This window comes from Carassius auratus, chromosome 6 (genome assembly GCF_003368295.1).
Source record: "Carassius auratus strain Wakin chromosome 6, ASM336829v1, whole genome shotgun sequence".
In the NCBI taxonomy this organism is placed as follows: domain Eukaryota; kingdom Metazoa; phylum Chordata; class Actinopteri; order Cypriniformes; family Cyprinidae; genus Carassius; species Carassius auratus.
In genome coordinates this window covers 5,052,145-5,076,178 of record NC_039248.1, presented here as the reverse complement: position 1 = coordinate 5,076,178, position 24,034 = coordinate 5,052,145, and the positions used below count along the sequence as shown (strand labels likewise).

The 24,034-nt window shown below is 36.3% G+C and overlaps 1 protein-coding gene across 5 annotated transcripts in view; it reads right to left on the bottom strand.

Moving 5' to 3' along the window:
* The window catches only part of palm3 (paralemmin 3), a 36,172-nt gene that overhangs the window by 4,145 nt on the left and 7,993 nt on the right, over positions 1-24,034 (bottom strand). For 2 of the 5 annotated variants that reach the window (XM_026257478.1, XM_026257453.1), the window contains exons 2-5: positions 10,479-10,533; positions 6,698-6,778; positions 4,441-4,559; positions 1,477-1,579 (exon numbers count right to left, since the gene is read on the bottom strand). In XM_026257478.1, coding sequence (XP_026113263.1) covers positions 1,477-1,579; positions 4,441-4,559; positions 6,698-6,778; positions 10,479-10,526 — 351 coding nt within the window. In that variant the 5' untranslated portion in view covers positions 10,527-10,533. Of the gene's footprint in view, positions 1-1,476; positions 1,580-4,440; positions 4,560-6,697; positions 6,779-8,614; positions 8,670-10,478; positions 10,534-19,722; positions 19,766-22,514; positions 22,592-24,034 lie in introns of those variants that run through there. The other 3 variants (XM_026257461.1, XM_026257485.1, XM_026257468.1) reach the window with 3 other exon arrangements.

Below are 24,034 nucleotides of genomic sequence, written 5' to 3'. Positions count from 1 at the left end.
ACGTAGTGTACACAATGTAGAAGTTAACTACTGCACACTATAAACTGACCCAAAACAGGAAAATATTAAAATAATCTGAAGGCAAAATTTTGAAATGTACTGTTGTTATTTTAAACTTTAGTCATTGAAAGTCAGCCTCAAGCAGAACATGAAGGTTCACATCAGTTCCTGTGTTTTTTAAGTGTTGGTCAAATATGAATAATCTACATTCAGCTGTCCTCATGTGGCACTTTGAGTTCATTATTTTAGAAATGTATTTGTCTAGAAGAAGGACATACAATGTGTTCACAACAAAACTGTAAATTTGTTGAAAATCGATTAACCAGTATCTTGGATGGAGTTTTTCAGCAAATTCATTTACATTTCATGCTAATTTTTTGGTTAACTATTTCTTTAATTAGAATAACTTCAATTCTATAATATAAGCCATAGGGCCCTATTTTAAGGATCTAAGCACATGGTCTGAAGCGCACACAGTAACCGTGCTTAGGGCATGCCTGAATCCACTTTTGCTAGTTTAAGGAACGGGAAAAATGATCAGCGCACCCTGTGCATGGTATAAAAGGGTTGTCTCTATTCTCTTAATGTGTGTGTTTTGTGCATAACATATCATAAACCAATCAGAGTCTCATCTCCCATCCCCTTTAAAAGCCAGTTGCCCTCGTGCCATGGCAGGTTCACTATTTACATTGCAGAATATTTTTTTTTTGTTTTTTTATGTTTACACGCTCTTTAAATAAGAAAGAAAAAATATTGCTTCAGACTTTAGACCAGGTTTTTGTTGGTCAATGGCGCAGTCTATTTCGTTGCCTCCAAATAGCAATGCGCCTGAATACACCTTGTTTTCAGACCAGCAAGCCCATCGGCCCAAATGCATTTGCTATTTAAACAACGTGGCACAGGACATTAAAATGATAAATGTGTCAGGCTGAAACATCTAAAAAATACTTTGTCGCGTCGGGTGTATGATAAGGCCCACAGTCTTACTGCAGCCCACCACAGCAACTCTGATTCTACAGCCTTCAGTGTTTTTAAAGACAAAATAACAATGTTTACTTACAGTTCAGCTGACCTCCATACAAGGATGTTTGTTGTGATGGTAACAAGTATAAAAACAGCCCTGACTTGCTGCTCCTTATAAACCGCTCATAATGATTTCAGAGAGATGTGCATTTTACAGTAAAGCATACTGACTTAAACATGCCATGATCCTTCTGAAATCATTTTAATATTTTGATTTGGTGTTCAAGAAACATTTATCAATATTTAAAAGTTGTGCTGTGTTTCATATTACAGTTTCTTTAAATGTCTTTATCTCTTTTGATCAATTAAATGCATCCTTGCTGTAATTTACAAATATCTGACTGACCCCAACCACTAGTGTGAATAGTTTGAAAAATGATCTAGGAGGTGAAAAGCTCTGACGCAAGCAGATGTGTGTTCAGCGTGATCATGCATTTAGACATGGTGTCTCACCTTATGTTGTGTCTGAGCGTCTGTGCCAGTTTGACTGGAACCGTCTTCAATGAGTTGCTTCAGTTTCAGTTCTTTGTCTGCCAACTGCTCAGACGCCTGTGATCTAAAGCACATACATGCATGTCATGTTTTATAAGGTGGGAACCTACCATTGGCTTGGGCTTTTCTTTAAGTAACCCAACAGTACTTCCTTACAGACAAATTTTGAATTTTAACACTTGACATTTCTTGTTAGAAACTTATTTCTGAGAAGAGCAAGGTACTGTTGGGGTGGGGGGGGGGGTGAGAATATTAATTTACATGAACTACATTTTCCAGTATCAATCCAGCTGTATAGACAAAACTATATATTCTTTTTTTTCAATTCTATTATATAGATATTTAAATGCACTGGTTTACAGAAAAGTTTCACTGATACATTTTAATCCTGCACAGCATTATATGGTTTTGGTCAGACTTTAGTTTGGGGATCAGTTCTCACTACTGTATTTTCCGGACTATAAGTCGCACTTTTTTTTCATAGTTTGGCTGGTCCTGCGACTTATAGTCCGGTGCGACTTATCAAAATTAATTTAACATGAGCCGAGAGACATGAACCAGAGAAAACATTACCGTCTACAGCCGCCAGAGGGCGCTCTATACTGCTCAGTGCTCCTGTAGTCTACCACTGAAGACATAGAGCGCCCTCTCGCGGCTGTAGACGGTAATATTTTTTTCTTGGTGTTTGGTTCTAAATAAATGCGATTTATAGTCCAGTGCGACTTATACATGTTTTTTTCCTCGTCATGACGCATTTTTGGACTAATGCGACTTATAGTCCGAAAAATTCAGTATATTAACTATGACGTTTGTCTTAAACTCCTAATTTGCTGTATATTTATAATTAGTAACGTAGTTGTTAAGTTTAGTTTTGGGATCAGATTGAAGGATCTAAAATATGATCATGTAGAATAAGGCATTAATATGAACTTTAAGTACTAACAATCAGGCAATATACTAATATGCATGCTACTGCTAATGAGCAAATAGTTAAAGGGTTAGTTCAGCCAAATATTAAAATTATGTCATTAATAACTCACCCTCATGTTGTTTCAAACCCGTAAGACCTCTGTTCATCTTCAGAACACAGTTTAAGATATTTTAGATTTAGTCCGAGAGCTTTCTGACCCTCCATTGACAATGTATGTACGGTATACTCTCCATGTCCAGAAAGTTGTAGTTTTTGTTATTTTTGGACCAAAATGTATTTTCGATGCTTCAAAATATTCTAACTGACCCTCTGATGTCACATGGACTACTTTGATGATGTTTTTCTTACCTTTCTGGACATGGACAGTATACCGTCCACACAGCTTCAATGGATGGACTGAGAGCTCTCGGACTAAATCTAAAATATCTTAAACTGTGTTCCAAAGATGAACGGAGGTCTCAGGGGTTTGGAACGACATGAGGGTGAGTTATTAATGACATAATTTTCATTTTTGGCTGAACTAACCCTTTAATAGTGAGAACTGATTCCTTAAATAGTGTTGGCATGCTTTTAGTAGCAACACACACACACACACACACACACACACAAATCTTTTTTAGCATAGTCTGTGTTTGAGTTAAATGCCGCTGTTCATTCCTACGATTCAGGTAGACTATTTTTTACATATACATGTTTATTATGGTGATTTGATGATATATAATGTAATTTCTAGGTTTAAATACAATTAGATGCTGATTGTTTCTGTGGGAGCAAAAGTACTTTTGATTGCAGAAAATAAAACATGAAATCAAGAACGACTATTTACGTTCTTGGTGCAGGCTCCAGGACTAATTGATAAGTATTCATCAGCACATATAATTCCAAAGCAAAGTTTCAGTCAAAATGCAATAACATGTTCTTAATCTGAAACTCTCATTCAGTCTGGCTGCCTACTTTTTATGATCCTATCCAGTCCCAGGCTATTATCTTGTTTCACGCAGAACTATATTATGAAAGTAAAATAAATTGTGAACAACAATTAACACTGGCTTTTAAAAGCTTTGATTATGTCCCTCTAAATGGCTTCAATGTAGTTTTTAATAACAGCTTTTAGTGTAGCTTGCGTGTAATCATGATTGTTTTGATAACCTACAATTTCAAAGGAGCTTCCCCAACAGGTTCCCAGAATACACTCTAGGTTTTTCAGGATTTATTATCAGACAAACAAGATGCGCAAGTGAGCCTGCAATCACGTGGACTCATTTACTAAATCACAATCCTCTCTGGAAATCGCAGCATACTTTATAGCTATATAAAACTGCATTGTAACAAATACAGGCATTACACGAATCACTCCTCATAGGATGAGAAGCCTCAGACGGCTGTTTACACACCACGAAAGTCTGTTCCCTATAGGGCTGTGAGCAGCTTATTACTGCCAAACTTTGCTCTGACTAATTAAAGCCCTGCTTTCAACACAGAAGAACATCTCAGCGGCCAGCTTATTACAATAATCACCATCTCCTTCAGTCAAGCAAATAAATGCTGATCTGCAAAGCAGGAACTTCAAATACTCCTTCTCATTCACATGCAAAAATAGAAGGATATTTTGGGGGTGAAAACCCATCACCTGCTTGGTGCTCCAGTACTTTGGCAGGAATAATTAGTGGTGTTTGCAGAGGGAAGCGACATTATTACTACTGCGTGTATGATTAGAGTTTTGAACAAACACAGAAGTATTAAACCTATCTTATATACAGAGATTTATTTATGTATTTATTTTTGTCAGGGGTTTGGCAGTTGCGGTCAGAATTATTAGCTTCCTTGGTACAGTAAATATGAGCGAATATACGGTTGAAAAAAAATCATTTTAAAATTCAAAAATTATTTTGTATTATAGTGATGTGGCAAAAACAATTCAGATCACCTCAGCAGCCACGCATACATTTTCTGGTAACCAAGCTCAGGGTCAAATCAAATATTAAAAATCATACTTATTAATGTGTGTCTCTATCTCCTGAGCCTTAGCACCCCAGAGGGGTGATCGAGGTCCCGTACTGTCAGGAGATGTAGGAGGTCCTTCCATTAGCCACTGGTCTCTGAGGGACTTCCTCTGTGAGAGAAACAGGGAAAGCAGGAAGCAGTAATTAATGCAGGGACACATCATTTCAATAGATTTCTTATCAGCGGTTCACACTAAACAGCTAAACAAAGGCATTGCAGCACGCTGGTTTCTGGAGCTTAAAAGCCTGTTCACACCAAAAGTTAATATTTAGTTAATATCGCATGTATTTGAAAGCCAACGGGCAAATGTGACCAGGATGTCAAGGTTATGCTTAAGCTCACAAAAGAAAATACTTGTTTATTTAGATATTCTTATGATGTTGCTTAATTGTTGCATGGTTTGAATCGTTCAAGACCACACGAAATCGAAATTAGAATTGTGTGGCTTGCAATCCATGTATTTAAATCTATATGAAAATGTGTTTCTAAAAGTTGAAAAAATAAACTAGCAAATGTAGGCAACATTTACATTCACTGCTGATGAAATTTGTGTATACAAATATTTGTCTAAAATAAAGTCCTCCTACCCACCACTGACTAGAAATAGCAGGAAGCCTATTGTGGTTTGTTATGTGTGTAATAAGAGTAAGAGCATTAGCGCAACCAAAGACACAAAACAAACCATATTCTATCATTTAGGGTATATTTCACATAAGAAAAAAGTTTAGAAACTACATGTTTTCCCAATAAAACAGCTATTGCTTTTAGCTGATAAATTTTGTCAGTGTAACCTATTTGCTATTTCCCAAGCTACTATTTATGGACAAACTATATGGGTAACATTTCCATTTTTCCATTTTGATACATCATTTTCTATAGCAGGCCTATCATTGGGCTATCATTGGGCTAATACCTACTTCAATTAAAATCCCCAAAATATTGTAAACCTTACTGTACTCAACATTGTTGATGGTCAATTAATACACTTCTTGACAGTAGTTCACAGAAGATCAAATCATGTCGAGTTGTTTGATATGTAACACCTCAACTTCAATAGAATACAGAGAAAAGAGAGAAGTGTTCGTCTTACCATTTCATGGGGTCTTTAAATTAAATCTGAAGGTAGAAAAGTTACAGTGCACTTGAAATAATTCTGCTTCAAAACATCCTTTATACAGTCTGAAATGACATTTCCTGCTGAGCATAGTGCACTTTCACTCCTCTGCCAGGAGACCTTCCAGCAGAAAAACATGTAACAACAATTCTGAAAGGTTATATCAGGACCATCTAGAGTGCATTTCACTAATAATAAAACAAGCCTGGGTGTATCCTGTCATATAGATCGACGGGGAACTCCAGAAGATGCACTAAAGTGCAGCCACCAGCTGCCACACAGGAAGTGATGTGCACCATAGAAACTGAAAATGTATGAGGACTAATGTAAGATAACAAAAAAGCAGCTGTGGGATAACTATCTACATGCATGACTCCATTATGATTATTAACTTGAAACAGAAACCCTATAAACACAGTTTATACTACTCATCATAAAAGCATTTCTTGTGGCCACTTTTATGTTCCAGTGGTTTTAAATGATACTGAAACATTTAAACTTCATTGTGATCACTTTTGATCTGATTTGACTTTTGATCATGATTTGATTTGAGATGTGGTGGAAATGACTAATGTTTCCGAGAAATTATGCTGTCGGGCATGTTTTCAGTTGGATGTGAAATAACTAGTAGTGTGAGTGTGAAACGTTTGCTTTAGGAGATGTTTTTTCCACAAGGACAAAAGGTCTATTAGCACAAAAATTTGTCTTGGAACCAACAGAGTTAGAACACAAAGGAATAGGAAGAGGGAACGCCAATCTGGAAATATTATGGAAACAATGGGGAGTGTGTGAGAGAGAGAGAGAGAGAGAGAGAGAGAGAGAGAGAGAGAGAGAGATGACCACACAGCCATTAAACCTTCTAGTATAACATTTCATTTCTCAAGAAGAGAGAGAGTGTGTGTGTGTGTGTGTGTGTTTACACCAAATTATCTTGTGTTCTAAATGTGGCTCTGGTGACTCTGTGCATTTCGTTTTTTGTGTGTGCGCATATAGGACTACATTTGTGAAATTCCACTCCATGACGCAGCCTACTCAACACAAACGTGACCTGATGTGTCCGGCAGCAAAACAGGGTCACACACGTACAGGCAAGTGTGTGTGTTGTGTGTGTGTGTGTGTGCGTGAGGTCACACCTTGAGCTGCTGAAATCTTAGTCTCTCATTTTCAATCTCTCTCCTGGCTTGCTCCTCTTCCTCCTGTATACGCCGTTTCTCCTGAAAGCAGAAAAGACTTTCAAAATCCTTCAATCACTTGAATTATGATAATAATAATTTAAATGTAAAGCACAGTGACCACAGAATCAAACCTCTTAAATTTGCGATCATTCTGAGGTTAAATACAGATTTAAATCATAATAAGAAATAGTTTTATAAATCTGATACAGTTTTCAAAATCAAATATTTGCATAGTTATGACAGGAAGGTCGGTATACTTGCGCCCATTCATTTTTAATTTTTTAACCATAACAACAAAAAATGATCTATTGTATTTTTAAATGATATGCTGAAAACCAAAATTGAAATTAGAACCGTACACAGAAAATGCTGCCTACATATAAAATATTGACTTCTGATTTTGGTTAATACATTTTGCACTTTTAATTAGGGCTGCAATAATTCAGTATAAATATGTATCAAGACTGATTTGTGGCGTTTGACTTTGTTGAATAAGCATGAGCACTGTACATTTCAAAATCAAAACGTGGCGTGGATGTTTTATATGAATGTATCTCTGAACGGAACAGACTGTCTTTTAGAAAAGTTTCAATATCAGATTAAATAAAAATGTTAAAGTAGCGTTTATGAGAGGATCAGCTTTGATCAAAGCCGTTACTGGAGAAACCGCTGGTTCTGCCGCTCTTAAAGCGCCTCCTGCTGGCAGAGGATCTGTTTGCCTTTTCAATAAGCCCATTTCCAGCAACATGCTTTAGTTGTAGCTCATTTTCTTTTTCTGCAGCACTTTTCATACCCTCTATCCTCTATGATGCACATTTGTTTCAGTGTATAAGAATAATCAGCCTACACTAGCAGTCAAAGGTTTTATAACAGTAAGTATTTACTGTTTTTCTTTAAAGAAATCTCTTCTGCTCACCAAAGCTGCATTTATTTGATCCAAATTACAGCAAAAACAGTAAAAATAAATAAATAAATAAAAGTTAAATATTTTTACTATTAACAATATTTTCAAATAGAAAGCAGTTATTTTAAAATGTAATTTATTCCTGTGATCAAAGCATCATTACTCCAGTCTTCAGTGTCACATGATCTTTCAGAAATCATTCTAATATGCGATTTGCTGTTTATCAAAATGTAAAATAGTTTTTCAGGATTCTTTGACGAATAGAAATATACAAAGATCAGCATTTATCTGGAATAAAAAGCTTTTGTAATATACAATATATCATTCAAAAGGTTGTCAGTATAATATGTATCTATTTGTACTTTTATTTAGCAAGGATGCTTTAAATTGATCAAAAGTAATGCCAAAGACAGTTATAATGTTACAAGAGATTTCTATTTCAGATAAATGCTGTTCTTTTGAACTTTCTATTCATCACGTTATAATATCGTGCTATAAATTTTGGACCTATCGTCCGCCCCTACTTTTCATAAACATTTGAAAAATGCACAGATTAATATAGGAAAATGGCGATTTTAAGATTTGAAGTTTTCTCTGGCCAAATTTAGTAATGCTTCTCTCGCACTTTTAGTAGTGAACTTGAGCTGTCTTTGGAACAATGCAAAGACTAAATACAAGTATTTTTAAATTCGACATCCTGGGAAATTTATTGTCATGAAATGATATACCCTACTGGGATATGAATGAATTAAGCTCTACATTGCACAATGAATCTCTTATTTATTTCATGCTACACTTTGTTTATTATAATGAGATATTTCCGAAAATGTCAGTTATAACTACTGATCAGTGTTACAAAACGCATTTAAAATGGAATCCTCCAGGGTTGAAACACAAATACAGATGGGGCATTTGGAAAATGTTCGTTTCGCCAGCTTTAACCAAGGTCTCTTGTCTTTGATTTAACTGACCTTCTCTTGCTTTCAATTCGTTCCTTCTAGCACTCCTGTAGAACCTGCCCAGGATCTATTTGCAAAGAAATATGTAATGATTATTTCATAGGCTACATGTTTTTAGGCGTGAAAAATTATAAAAATCATAAAAAAATATCGAAGCTGAAGGTTTTCATAAAGCAGTTATGGTAGCCACGTCAGTAGCTCGAGAGGGCGCTAGAGTCTGTTTAGAGACTCTAAAAAAGGTAGAAATTAAATTTAGCATTTATATACACATTTTTTAAAAAAAACTAGCTTTATTTCATTATTAAGATTTTCTGGGTTAAAAACGAATGGACGCAAAAGTACACAGACCCAGGAAACACTGGCATTTAACATTGCCTTGGGGAAAACAGTCGATCTTAAAAAAAATAAAATCATACAAATCAACCAAAATAAAAAATAAAATCGTTATGAACAAATCACATGTCCTATTCTGTGCAGTAAATATTTGGGTTTCATATTTTAGAGCAGACAATGCAATTTATGAAAGTGGTCAACTATTGTAAATCTGTTTGTGGGTTTGAAAATATTCCGATGTAACTCCCTTTTGTAGTCATTAACATTTTCATAAGTAACTCAGTAGCTAACTTATTTACAATTACATTTAGTAACTAAATTATGTAATTCCATAACATGTAACTAGTTACTCCCCAACACTGATCATGTGACACTGAAGACTTGAGTAATGATGATGAAAATTCAGCTTTGCCATCACAGGAATAAATTACATTTTAATATAAAAAACGTGGACATTTTCATAAAATCCATATAAAATGTTGAGATCAAACTCATTAAATTTAGAGAATAAAGTCATTATGTTTTGAGAAAAAAGTTGTTACATTTCGAGAAAACTCATTAAGCAACTGATCTCCACTTTTCCAATGTGACAACTTTATTTTCAAAATTAAATGAGTTTAATCTCAAGATGTTTTTATTTATTTATTTTTTATTATTGCTTGGCCCTCTTCCCTAGGTACCAAATCAACACTTTTAAAAAAATTATTTTTAAATAATCAATAGGTTTTGTTTACATTTTCTTACACAGTCATGAAACAGAAATAACGTATGTGATACCTCATCTTTTAGTCATAACCACTGAACCCGAGGCATGACTTGAAATGAACACAAGAATGCATTCAGAGGGCATGAATATTTCGTATGACACGGGCAGGTGAAGAGACTCTTGGGTAGAGCGTCTTTGCAGTTGTCTGGTGTAGTGTTACCTGGTCTGGACAGACTCCATCACACTTAATAATTTAGTGGCCACAGAATGAGTCGTGAACACATCTAACACCAGTTTCCATGCACATGTGTTTGTGAGAGACATGCTGTACACTCTTAAAAATAAAAAGGTCTTTGTTGGCATCTGTGGATCCATGAAGAACCTTTAACACCCATGGAAACTTTCCATTGCTCTGAAGACTCTTGGTCATTTGAAAAGTTTATTTAAATTGTTCTTCACAGACATAAAAAGATTCTAAAAACTGTTCATTGAAAGGTTCTTCATGGAACCCAAAATTATTTAGTCAAAATCCCTTTTGAAACCTTTATTTTAAGAATGTACCAAATACAGTCTATTTGTTTTCATGCATGTTTCTATTAAAAGCACAATTCATAACGGCTACCTCTAGAAGTCCACAGGTACTGCAATAATAAGTGTTGTCAAACAGCAGCAGACTCTACTATGATGGATGTGTCTATGTTTCCGTGTGACACTGTTTGCAGGGCTTAAGCGGCGCTGTCATTTAAAAGCTAAATTAATCCACTGCATGCTGTTGACAGGTTCGGCTTGTCACATAATGATATATGAAATACAAACATGGCTTTCTGTGGGACGTACCGCTATAGCTTTCAGTCGCTCCTGGTACTTCTCTGCTTCATGTTCCATCCTGGACCTGAAATATAAGAGACTGCATTATTCATCCAATTATTTTAATTTTCAAATGGGTTTAATTTTAAATGTAAAACAGTTAATATACACAGAAAAATAAACATTGTATAGCTTTTTTTAAATGCGACTAAATAGTTTTATACATCATGTATACATAAGGAATAAAAGAGATTTGTTAAATCATTATGAAATTATATTTTTAAAATTAATTAGCACTTTTAATAATTAAGGACACAATTTTATAAAAGTTGCAGTAAACACATTTATAATGTTACAATTGACTTTTGATTTTATGAATGCTGTACAGCAACGACAGCTGTGAAGCCTTTCTGCATTCTAAGAGTCAGTTTATGTTGATATTAAGGTGTAATTTCATCTTGGGGTTTGTTATTGGCTTGTAGCGCTTCTCATAAAGTGCTCCCATACAACAGCTCACTTAGTATTATGCACGGATGAATCTTAGTTTCTCTTTCTTTATAAGCATGTACCAACAAATCTGCAGCAACATCTGAGTGCTTTGATGACACTGTGTATATCTCAGTGAAGTTTCTACTGTATCTGACCCTGATATATCCTCATCATAAATCCATACATTTAATATTTTATTATATGTTGACTGAGCAAATATGAAATGTTTTCAGGAAGACATTTCACCATCCTAGCTATCTTACAGCCCTGAAGCACAAGCGGAGAACACCGTTCAATGCAAGAAGCTCTCAGCGCTGAGAACAGGAGCTGTGTGTTTCCTTCAGGTCACGTTAGACTCTGCATACATGAAGACACAGATTGAACTGTTTGATCCTTGTTGATGTTCGTACCTGGAACACCCCGCAGGAGAGGTCCCGTTTCTTAAGTAGGGAAAAAATATGGGTGTGTATAGTAAATATATGGAAGTGCAAAACTAAACCGAATAGACCCACCTTTGTTTGAGATTGTGCCAATGAATACAGCCGAACCAGTACATACAGGAAGATTAAACAAAACGCTTCTCTTTTCTTTCTGACTGGCTTGTTGCGGAGCTTGTTTTGACACAGGCTGTGGAGACCTCCGGGTTTTTATGGCAGAGAATCACAGGACTTATAAAGTCTATGTCAAATGAGGCCTTGACTGTGACAAAGAGCCTTCCTGTGTCTCTCCTGCGCTTTGCGAGTGGGGAGAGATATGCTTTTACCAAGAATGAAAGTGTTTACTCATCTTCTTCCCCAAGGCTAATGGGTAACTTCCAAACTGCCGCGAGGGGAACAGTCGGTCTCATCAGAGTTCTGGAGACAAACTTTGCCGGGAATAGCACCGAGGAATAAACAAAAACGAGCCTTTGATGATTCACTCTCTTCAGGTCTCAACAGTAAGTTCGATGCTAATTAAAATGTGGAGCTTATGCGTATCCGTCAGGCACAAATAAAAAGAGGAAAAGAGAGAATTAAAGATGGAAAAAAAGAAAAAAAAATGCATCTGAAAAGATGAGAAACAATGGGCTTCTCTGTTTTCGCGTTCACAACCGTTATCATCAGGTGTCCACCCAAGCTGTTGCTATGGCAACGTGCTTCTATCTATAAAGGTGCAAAGACACCAACACCCATTTAATTACTATAGTGACCTGGAAACTAAATTTCATTACGAATAGATATACGTTTTTATATATATATAAACTTTTCATATCTTATAAAGCTGCTGCTCAGATATATGCTTCTATATATGTATATCAAATATATATCTTTATGTATTTGTTGTGTTTTAGAGGAACAAATCTCAGTATTTTTAAAACTAAATGCATTAAATTGAGAGCAAATTTGCACGAGACATTATTAGACTTAATTTTAGAAAATATCTTGAATTAATGTCTTACCCCAGTGGCAAAAAGATGTTTAAAGAATAAACCTCACAAGATTCTGTAAGATTTATGTTAGTAGAAAAAAAAATGGGATAAGATGTTCTCTGAAAACAATTCTTAAAATCTTATTGGGCATTTACATGACACTTTATACTTAAGTTTAAATAACTTTAAACAAACAGGGAAAAAAAACTGCCAGTGCAGGATGATAAAACATACTTGTGTTAAAAATGCACTCTATGAAATTCTTAACATCTTGTGTGAAGTGCTGCTTCTCGACATAAATTATATATATTTAAGATTTTTACTGGAAATCAAGATAAAAAAAAAAAAATAATAAAAAAAAGTAATTAAGAAGTCTTTTTTTTCAAGTGCGTGGGTATACAAAAATTACTAACTAGAAACTCTAGAAGTCTGTAGTCTTCAAATGAAGTCATGCTGCAGAGCTCTTGTAAATACAGCACTGAGCAGAGATGACATGGTTTTAGGTCAAATGTGTGTTCTGGGGCTGGTCAGATGCAATGCATTTACCATGAGAACAGGCTTGACTGACTGACATACCCCGCTGGAAACCGTGAGAAATGAATGGAGCCTCAGGGGAAAGGGGATCATGGGAACTGAGATAAAACAGTCTCTCACCTTCAGATGCACACACAAAAACTGACACACCCTCAACCTCCAATATTCACAATTTTCAACTGTTTACAGGAAGGAAGGATGCAAATGTCACCAAAAATATAATAATGGTTCTTTCATCATAGCCTTACAGTCTTAATCTCCACTTCCCATTCTCTGAATTATACACATTCATGAGAAACCGCACTAAACCACGAGGAAACACAAAGCAAGTCAGCACCGTCTTTGTGTATTTACTCTGAACACTCTTCCATTCTCAAGCCTGGCTCAGTGTCAGCTTCAGTTGTTGAGAAATGAACAAAGCTTTAATATAGATCCTCACTACCACAATCACTCCCACTTGTTTGCCAGGGCAGTGCTGTGTAGTTGCTAAGGTCTCACGAGTGGTTGTGAGCTCATTACTACAGTATGTGGTTGCTAGGGTATTTTGGATGATCGTAGGATGGATGCTTGCTAGTCAAAACAACCTACCCACAAGTCTCTCTGATAGTCTGGTCTCTGTATACGGGTCAGGCCTCAGTCTGAGTCTAGATTTAATTAGGTTTTATTTATTTATTTCCCAAATATCCTTAAGAAATATTCTAATTTCAGTACAAGTAAAGCCAATTAACAAAGTAATTTGATAATTAATTTAATAACTTCATTTATAAACTCTTTGCCTCCTTCAAGAAAAGATTCTCATTGTTGTGTATTTGCACTTGGATGGGTTAAATACAGCGCACAAATTCAGAGTATGGGACACCAAACTTGGCCACATGCCACGTCCTTTCCTTTCCTATGTAAAGATATATTCAACTTTACACCATGAACCCTAAAGCTGAAATGATACACTGTTGCAATAAAGTTATTATAAATGTACAAGTTTCACAATTCTGCTTCATTCTAAATGTCTCAACTATAAAAATAATATGTATCAGTAAACATTCAATCGTTTCAATAATCTCCAAAGCAAGCTGCATGATTTCACCTATCATTCATGTCTGTGGCACAAACTGTAATATTTAGGGTCAGTTTTGTATAAAAAAAAAAACAATCCATTTTGCATTGAACATAAGAAACAGTGATGCTTACTTTAGGAAACAAGAGTAAAAATGCAACAAAATAAATACTCAATCCCCTCAAGCTGAAATGGCTTTAGTTTAACTGTGGATCATTTGTCTATTTTCTGCCTGGGTAACTTCTTTATTCATGATGCATTACTAAATGTACAGAAATTAGGCTAATAACTTGGGCCGTTAGCGAGCAGCAAATGACAAATGTGACAATCCAAACAGCAAGTAGAGCAGCCATGCGGAAAACACCGCTGCTAATCGTGTGCCCCTGGGTGCAGTGTTACACACTTCCCCACCACCACACTTTCTGCTCTCATACCCTTCATTTTCATAAAGCTGTGTGAGTTCACCTCATCTTATCCACAGATGACTGAGCAAACATCCTCCACAGTTCTGCTACGACACAGTGCTTGGCTGACTGGGCTGTCAGCAATAACTGCGCTCTGTGGCGATGAACACTGTTGCTTTATGAGTGCTTATTGATAATGCACTCAGGTTTTGTAGTCTTAGCAACAGCTGAGTGTAAAAATATGCTTTTTCTTTTTTAAATTGCTGATCTGTGCTTCAAGACTATTCAAATTGTTGACTAAAGTGTTTCACTTTTCATAAGATAACTTTTCTTAAAATAGGCTCATTGGAAAATCATGACTTTACCTACATTGTTCCAAAAAACAAGCAAAAAAACTATTTTATAGATCAAGTTCATTTTTATGCAGTTCTATGCTCAATGTATTTGTACTTGTGTTTTGAGGTTATAACTTAATTTTATGACATCACATAACCAGCTCCAGATGTATGGATTTTCTGACATGGTAAACTTGCTTGTTAGCTCACCTGGTACAGCTCTGAACTTGTGATGCAGAGCCTTTAAAACTCTATAGTAATTCCCGTTTTGTGATGGTAAATTTAAGACCTTTTTAACACCACATAAAGAAAATGAAAGGCATAAATACAACAGAACACAATGTCAATATGGTTTCGAAAAGTAAATGTCTTCTATTAGCAATTTATAAGGGTTGGAACGGTATGAGATTCATGGTATGATAATGGTCTCAGAAAATACCACAGTTATACGGTTTAGGCAATCAATCAATCAAAACTTTTGATTGGGGGGGGGGGGGGGCTGAACAAATGTTTTAAAGCATGTGTTTATTCAAATTTCATTGAATCAAAAACAAGAAAATTTGACCATTGATTGTTTATTAGTTTAATAACTTAGATTTATCATTAGTAATTCATACATTCTGGTTTGACTAAATTTTACTGGATTCTCAGTTTCAGTTAAAAATGTCCACAGAGTAGCTCTAAAAGCTTGTTCATTCACTTTGGACGTGTTGCAAAGCATGCAAGCAGCAACATAATATTTTGCAGAAATATCACCGGCATGTTTTGCCAGTAAGCTTGGGTTGTTATTCTGGATTTTGTTTTATTTTTTCACCTACCAATTAAATAGTTAAAAGTCACACTGCTAGTGTCAACCAGCATGTTGAAAAGATGCCTAGCAGGAATTCTGACAGCCATGCTAGAGCACACAAACCAGTGAGAAATCTGTCAACAGGGCACCTGGAGCAGGGCACGCAGCCCTCCGCGGGGAGAGGAAACACATCTGTGTTCAACTAACCTTGAATGTGGACGGCTGAAACGGCAACAGGAAGCTGCATTGATGCGACTGCTGAGTGTTTGTAGTCTTAACCTGACTGCGTGTTCATTTCCCACATTTGTGCATGCAGAGAATTTCAAAACACCGCATTAGCCAAAGGCAGCTTAATACCAGCAGTCTACTGTAATAAATACCTCTAAATAATAACAACATTTTCAGATATCTCTATGGCAACTGCTCATTTTTTCTCCAACCTAGAGGTTAAATCCTGCTGGTACTGATTGTACTTCTAAACTAAACTGGACTTCACGCCTTTCCTGACATCTAGTTTTAACAATCTCAAACAAGTCTCTCTTTCAAAATCTGTGCTGTCCTTCCAACAATAAGCACAAGCAGCATCTGAGGACTTTAAAAAACCCTGAGCTTGTTAATTGTTGATCTGTTGACACTTAATGTTATGTATGTACTGTACTTCAAATACACTTTCACTTCAGTACAGAATGCATGCATTTGTATTTGATTATTTGAGTGCACTTAGCGCATGACCAGCTTGTTAGCAATCTGTCCTCTAACATGACATGCTAATGCTACGTCATGGCTTGTCTATAACAGACATCTAGTTTAACTCCTCCTTGCAAAGTTGACATGCTCTACATTAGCGTGACATCAGTAGGAAACTGTTGTTGAAAGCCTGTTCCCTGCATGTCATCCTCACACCCCACATTTAGGTGCATGATGAATGATCTGACCTGATTCTTGAGAACACAGGCATGTTTATCAGATTTTTCTTGGAGGGAAAAACAAGTATTTTGAGTAAAACTGAGAGACACAGTACAACAACAACAAAGTATTTCTTATTGTATCACATAATCCATATTGTCTAGTTTGAATACCAGTGGTTGTTATGTGCGCCAGCAAAAGCAAAGCTCTTTGTGGAGGCTTCACAAAACAATCTAGGAGTCCAACGGACTGCCATTTATTACAGTACAATGTCTTGTGACCTAAATGAGGCAGAGATTATACAGTATATACAATAGCGTCAATGTGGTGCGTGTTTGAATGCCCTGTGATTATGGAAATGTGAAGCATGTTATAACAAGGATATACCTGTGGTTAAAACAGTGAATACTTTTTCCGCATTTGAACAAGGCAGAATTCAAGTGCTGTGGTTTTCACATTTTTGCTGCAAGACAAAAAAATGTGTCGCAGGTTAAAAAATAAAAAATAAATTAACAATGAAAGAAAACTAAGAACACAAGACAAAGAAGTGGTTTGTTGTCTTAAGGGAGTGTGTTAATTTTCAAGAATATCTCATTTTTATAATATAAATATTTTTTTTTTACCCTGAACTTTATATAGATCCTGGTTCCTGCAGTGGAAACACACAAGCTGTGTCCAAATTCAGGGTCTACATCCTTCGGAGGACTCATTTGAAGGATGCTACGTCACAGCGCCGCGACGAAGGCTCCAAATTCACAGGATCCTTCAAATGCGGCCCACAAATGCGTCCTCCTTTTCCCCGAACTGGAAGGATGGGTGTGGTGGATCCTTTCGCGTCCCACCTATCCCATAATTCTTTTCGGCAGGACGAAGCGAGCGGTAGCGGAGTGGGGGAGGAGTATTATTTTCGGTGTTTTTTAAAAACTGGCTTTTCAAAATTATATATTTTCAGTGGTTTTCTAGTTAGGCATTTTGTTTTAGCGTTAAGCGTTTTTTTTTTTACATTTGTACGTGTATATGTAAAAAAAAAAAAAAGTTTACTTTCGTAAACTAGCTTCTTCCTTACTGCCTGTGTGAATATACCCTTACACACAGCTTATTTGTTAGTGATTGAAGCTGTTTTTAACGCTTCTAAGGACGAAAGAGCAGACAGAAGTGTTTATAAAGCTCCGGAGAGAGAATGATGAGCTCTTCACGCGCGTCTTGCTTAGCGCTGTCACGGTTGGTAGGCGACAGGATATGAGCAAAGCGTAAGGGAGGGAACTGAAAGAAGGGTAGGCTGTCCAAATTCACAAACACCGACTTCCGGTTTTTGCGGTCGTCGGAGGACCCATCCTCCTTCAACCGGGTAGGAAGGATCCTAAGGAGGATGCAGACCCTGAATTTGGACACAGCTACAGAGGTACCAGCCCAAAGTTTCTAGTTCCTGGGTAAAGTTACAGCGGTGGAAATGTGGCTAATGACTCCCATCCCATCTTTTTAACCTGCAAGCACCCCTAGCACCTCACACCCATTTCAGGTCTTGCAGTCTCCATTAATGAGCTGATGAGTTGAATCAGGTGCGATAAATAAGGGAGACACACAAAATGTGCAGTGCTGGGGGTGCTCCACTCCTCTGGGCTGGATAAGTTTCAACTTTGTGCATTTACTCCATGAGCATGGATTCACTGCGGATGTTTTCTGCAGTCCGGCCCCATTTTGATTCTCCTCAGGCCAAAGACACCAAAATAGTGTTTGTGGAATTTGACTGTAGTACTGCAGAATACAGTGCTTTTGTGTATGTGAGTGCCTGTGTGTGTGTGTGTGTTCATTGGGGGGAATAAGAGGAATGTGACGTTTAGTGTGGCGGTTGTAACAACGCTGCCAGGTCTTGATGAGTGACACTGTAAACGGGCAGAATATGAAAACACAGGATTCCAATGAAGTCTTTGCAAGAATTCCAAACAGAATATGAATGTGTGAACGCGTGTATGTCACAAACAGTGCAAGACAGCCCTGGGGGCAGATTCCTAAAGGTGATATCACATGGTATGATGATATGTACGCCTGGAAACAATAGAAAACAAAAACAATGTAACATTTTCTCACAGGTGCTGTATTTACTGTAAACCAAGTTCGGAAATGAACAGAGGCCTGGAGCAAAAATGGCATCAGAATGAACACAAATGAATCAAATTCCAGATAGGAGGGCAAAAATCAGTTATTTTTATATAAAGTTCTGTCCTAAAACATACATACATACATATATATATATATATATATATATATATATATATATATATATATATATATATATCCATGCTAAACTTTCCAAGAGTTGTCATGGCAGAAATAAAGTAACTATAAAAATTGCCCTTTGAAAAAGTAAGAAATCCAATGGGCAAATATTGCCCATTAATGGAAAAGCCCATGTCTGGCCCTGCTGTAAACTGTCTTCTGGTGCAACTTAAAACGGCAACTGCAGTCTAAACGCATCAAAAAGTGCGTTATAGTAATTTCTGTCACAAACCAACTTCTTATCAATTGACTCTCTGGGCTTGCAACTTGAGTTTAACCACTGTTGTAGTAAAATGTCTTAAACTTCTCTAGGGAGGACCAGGGGTTGTTGGCCAGCAGTCAGCTACCCGTGTCGGCCTCCCTGGACGTCTCTCTTACTTGTTTGGGATGTTATTGAGCTGCACAGGGCTGCTAGAAATGGATTAATGTCCTCTCTGTCAGGTGCTCCTCTGTGCTAAACGTTAGTCACCCCATACAATAGTCTCTGTTCAGACAGGAACAAGCTCTTCACAACCCCCAAAGCTCTCCATCTGTAATATCCTCTGCATGGTTCAACACCCAGCCAAGAACTAAAGTAACTCATAACAACAATATTGCACCTTCATAGAAGCTCAAAAACACTTTTTCAAACACTGTGGGGTTCAGGCACCTTAACCAACCTTACAATGGGAGGCATGGAAGAAGGAGTGTGTGTATTGTATATGCAGTGCCTGCAGGACAGGCTCTTGTCCATGATCTAAGGAGTCAGATAACCTGACAGTGTCATCAGACCAGATGCTTTTTCTGATACTGTTTGGTTTAATGACAGTCTCATGCTGATTGCACACCCTCAGACCTCCCTCTGACCATTCACTGACTGTTTGATGCATATATTGCACACAAAAATACCAAAAGCCTTCTCAAATGGTCTACATCTGTTTTGCTGGCTTTTAACAATTTCTAGGAGTCACGGTGTACAGATTTTACCAGGAAACAAAGTTTAATTTTTTTTATTACTTTACTGGACTTGTTTTGTTAAAAAAGTGACTAAAATCTACCAGTGCAGTAAGACTTCATACATTGATATAATTTACTCACTTTCACATTGGTTCAAATCTTCATGATTTCCTTTCTTCTTCTGCTGAACACAAAATAATATATTTTATTAAAGATTTTTGAAGAATGTTACAATTGTTTTTGCCCCCGCATTGGAGGTCAATAGAGACCAAAACAACATTTGCTCTTATTGACTTTCATATTAAGGGTAAACAACAGATTTTTCTAAATACATTTTCTGCAGAAAAAAAAAAAAAAACTTACAGCTTTGGAACAATTTTATAGGAAGCAAATTTCGTCCAAAATGTTTAATTGTATGCAGAGTTGATTCACAAAGTATGTCTACCTTTTTTTTAAACTGGAACATTAAACAAAATACTTAAGGATTGGATTTTATGCAGTGGTGTCTATTCCTGTTGGGCTGTTTGTGTTCAGCATGTAAATGACCTGAAATGTCATTGAAAAAGCAACAAATAAAGCAGTGGTTGGTAAAGTCCCAATAAAGACAGCCAGAAGTCTGATTTTGAGAGACTACTTGGATATTGTGAAAAGTACCTAAAGATTTTTGGGGGACGGCTGGTCATAGGAAACTGGGTTCTTGCACAAGCACTAAAACAAGAGGAGTCAATAAGTCACAGTGAGCCAACCATCAAGCTGGGATTCTCACCACTAAGTCTGTAGATGCTGCGAGTAATGCTATCCATCAGCTTAACAGGAGAGCCAGTGAGATCTGAACTTGAGATTTAACACTGCAAGAGTTTATTTCATGGTGGATTCCAGGTGTCAGATGGAATATTTCAAATATTCTGTGGCTTGCACTAGAATGTCTGAGCAAGCTTCGCTTAATCAATTTAGGTTGTTTGTCAAAGAGTGCAGGAAATACTTGGATGCAAGAAAAAAAAAGGAAATGAAGGCACATTAGGAAAGGTCAGCCTTCATCAAAATGCATAAGACGACAGATCAGCTAATTATAAACTGAAAAAGCTGATTCATAAGAGGATTTCATATTTAAACAGTGCAACCAAATGCGCTTTAACGTTGCCGCAAGTCTTCAAATCTCTGGCAGGTTCGGCAAAATGTCACCCTCTGGGCTTTCTATAATCTTCTGAAGCCATACAGGATACCTTCCCTCAAATTCACTATCAATTACCATCGAAGATTATCTTTAGAGACTTTGTTCTGCTCATTTTTCTGTACCAAGCTAAGCCACTAAGCTCTGTTTGAACAGCTTGAAAGAAAAGCAGCCACGTGTGAGCAAAGGGCACAGATCAAGATGCGACTTCTGAGTCATGGCTAGACAACCACAAAACACCACTGCAGGCACAGCGTGCAACGTGCATGTGTAAGTAAGCACCATGTTACCATGACAAAACAGCTGTGAGGTATCTTAAAATAATAATAAAAGGCTTCATTATGTTTCCCTGATGCTCATGTTTTTCAAGTCATGCTGCAAAGGAATGTCTCAAATATTTGTTATGGTACTAACACACTTGTGACTTTGAAGGGCAGAAAAAGGACTGTTGTACTTATTTCCCTCTTTCTAGGACACTTACACCCCGAGTCCCCCACACACACACACACACACACACACACACACATTACAGAGGAAGGGAAGAACCGGTGTCAAGGACAAAAATGTTAAGTGTTGCTTTCCCTTTTTCTCTCCCTCTCTCTCTGTACTGGTGGATTGCCCAGATTCTGTATGCTTTTTGGTCTGTTTTTAATTCAATCCTCTGTCTCAAAATCAAAAACACCTCCAAGCTATTTTTCTACCAAGCATATTTTCAGTCAAATGTTTTTCTTGTTCTTTTTTTAATGATGTAATTAAACTGGAGATTTGAACAGTCGGAGGAGATTACATGAAACAGCTGCATCACTTTGTGCACTGAATTTTACTACTAAAATGTTTTATTATTCACTAACCATCCGCAATCCAGTTTATCAAGTCATCCTGACATATCCTGGCATTGGTATAATACTGCACAATGCAAATTTAAATCAAATCAATGTCATTATTTTCATGCAAACACATTTCCTTTCTGGAGGTCAACCGATATATCAGCCGAAAAATGGCCCGAGCCCAGCCTGAATGGACCTTTTGGGCTTGCAGACCTCAACCTGGAATGCAGGTTGCATAGAGGCCTTTGGTTAAATTATGTGGAAGTGCACACTTTGTCAAGTATAAACATGTTTCAGATGTTTCCTCTAAATTTCCTCAAAAGAAATAAAAATAGAAACACAAGAGTGAATTGTTGACATAAAGAGAATTCTTCCAGAATGAAGTGAGCTGACTATGTAGGCAGCATTTTACTGCAGGCATGCTCACAATGCAAAATATGTTACTCAAAGTTGACATGTTAACTAGGCAGCCCCCTATATCTTAACCAGCATTACATACAATTTTTACTAAGACAGCAATCCCAGAGTGCAGAGTTGTTGAGTGCTGTACTGATTTGTACCTGACAGATTAATTGTTAGCTGAAAAAACAGCTTTGCGTCACAGAAATAAATAACATTTTTGAATACAAAAAAAAAAAAATGTTTTAATTGAAATCTCAGCATTACTGTTTTTACTGCATTTTTGGTCAAATAAATGCAGTCTTGGTGAGCAAAAGAGAGTTCTTTCCAAAACATTATTATTGTTATTATGAAACATATTCTAAACTTTTGACCTACAGTGCAAGCATGAACACATCACTCATGTCAAATGTATGTGACTTGTACTGTATGTGAACATTACATTATATATTCAGAGTGTACAATCTTGAAGTTTACTAAGCAAATTCAAAGGTGGAAATAATCAGGTAACAAAAGACACCCAGATGGTGAGGCACCTGTTCTGACGGACCCTGACAGCGCCTTGGGGCTTTGGGCATTAAAAAGCACATCACCTCTAGATGAATACAGCCGACATTCCACTTCTGCTGCACATCACCTAGATTCACAGAGAACAAACAGCTCTGAAACGAGACCTAAGAGCATGAACATTAATCTTTTAGTTACCAGTTAGTTAGCATCACTGTTGTGCCCATACTCAACCAGTTTATCTCTGATACATGTGCTTAGATGAAAGCGGTTTAACATTACAGTGTTAAAGTGAACTTCTCTTTCAGCAAAACTTTTCCAGAGATTTTCCTCTACCAACACAACTAGTAATATTGCAAAATAATAGTCTTGGCTCAAGATCGCGTGTTCACATACCAAAAGTTCCAATCTGATTGGCTAGATGCTATACAATTTCAGTCAAGGTGCACAAGACTTTATCTAGAGATGCACATATTTCAGCTCAAGAATGAAAGGTACGACCATAATTACTTTCATTTCATGAGATGATAAATGATAAATGGCCAATATTAAAATGTAATACTATTTTAAATAAATAAAATCATATTACATATAATGCATTATAAAAGTAATGCATTAATTATGAATCGTAATGCATCTTACAATGCACTGTATGATTTCATTTAGAAGACCTATAATACTTATCCCCTTTGGAAAGAATAATGCATTAAAACACTACACAACCAATTTCAGATGTAACAATGAATCTGCATATGCAAAATGCATTTTGTCTATTGTTAAAATTATTTATGAAAAAATATAATGCATATTGTACATTATGAATACTTTTATAATGCATTATTCATTAATTTCAATAATTTTAAATGTTTATTATAAATAAGCATTCAAATATAAAAATTATAAATACTTATAAAAAGTTAACAAGTGAGGCATAATAAAATTAAAATGTACCATTTAAAAAAAAACTAAATACTGATTTTGAGATTTTCCAGATAAGCGGAAGATGGATGGATGGATTTTGAGATTTGCTAACAATTAGTTTTAATAGTGCAATTAAATTCATGTTTTAAAGATATTTTTAACTTCAAGTGAGCATTAGATTATGGCATAGGTAATCTAAATATAATCTAAAAAATATGGTAAACAGACAACTACAAATATCTAATACTTATACAATAAATTAAAAGAAAAAAAAAAGTCTAAAAAAATTAATATTGTGAATTAAGCAATATGGCACCAATATATCGTAATTTTTAATCACTTGGCCAATAAGATAAGTAATTTGAAGTTTTTAAATGTCAATTACAGAGTCCTTGACCAGAATGCTTCATTGTGGTTCTGCAATATTTTTTATGCAATGTCAGAAGTCTGACTATCCAAAACCAGCCGTATTATGACATCTCAGGTCAAATACGGATTTTAAACACAACCTTCAGCAGACTGTGAATATATACATAAAGATAAGTTACTAATACCACTATCATATATTTATCCGAGCATGTTTTAAGCACCAGTGTCAAATATTCATTTTTGACTTTAATGAACAGAG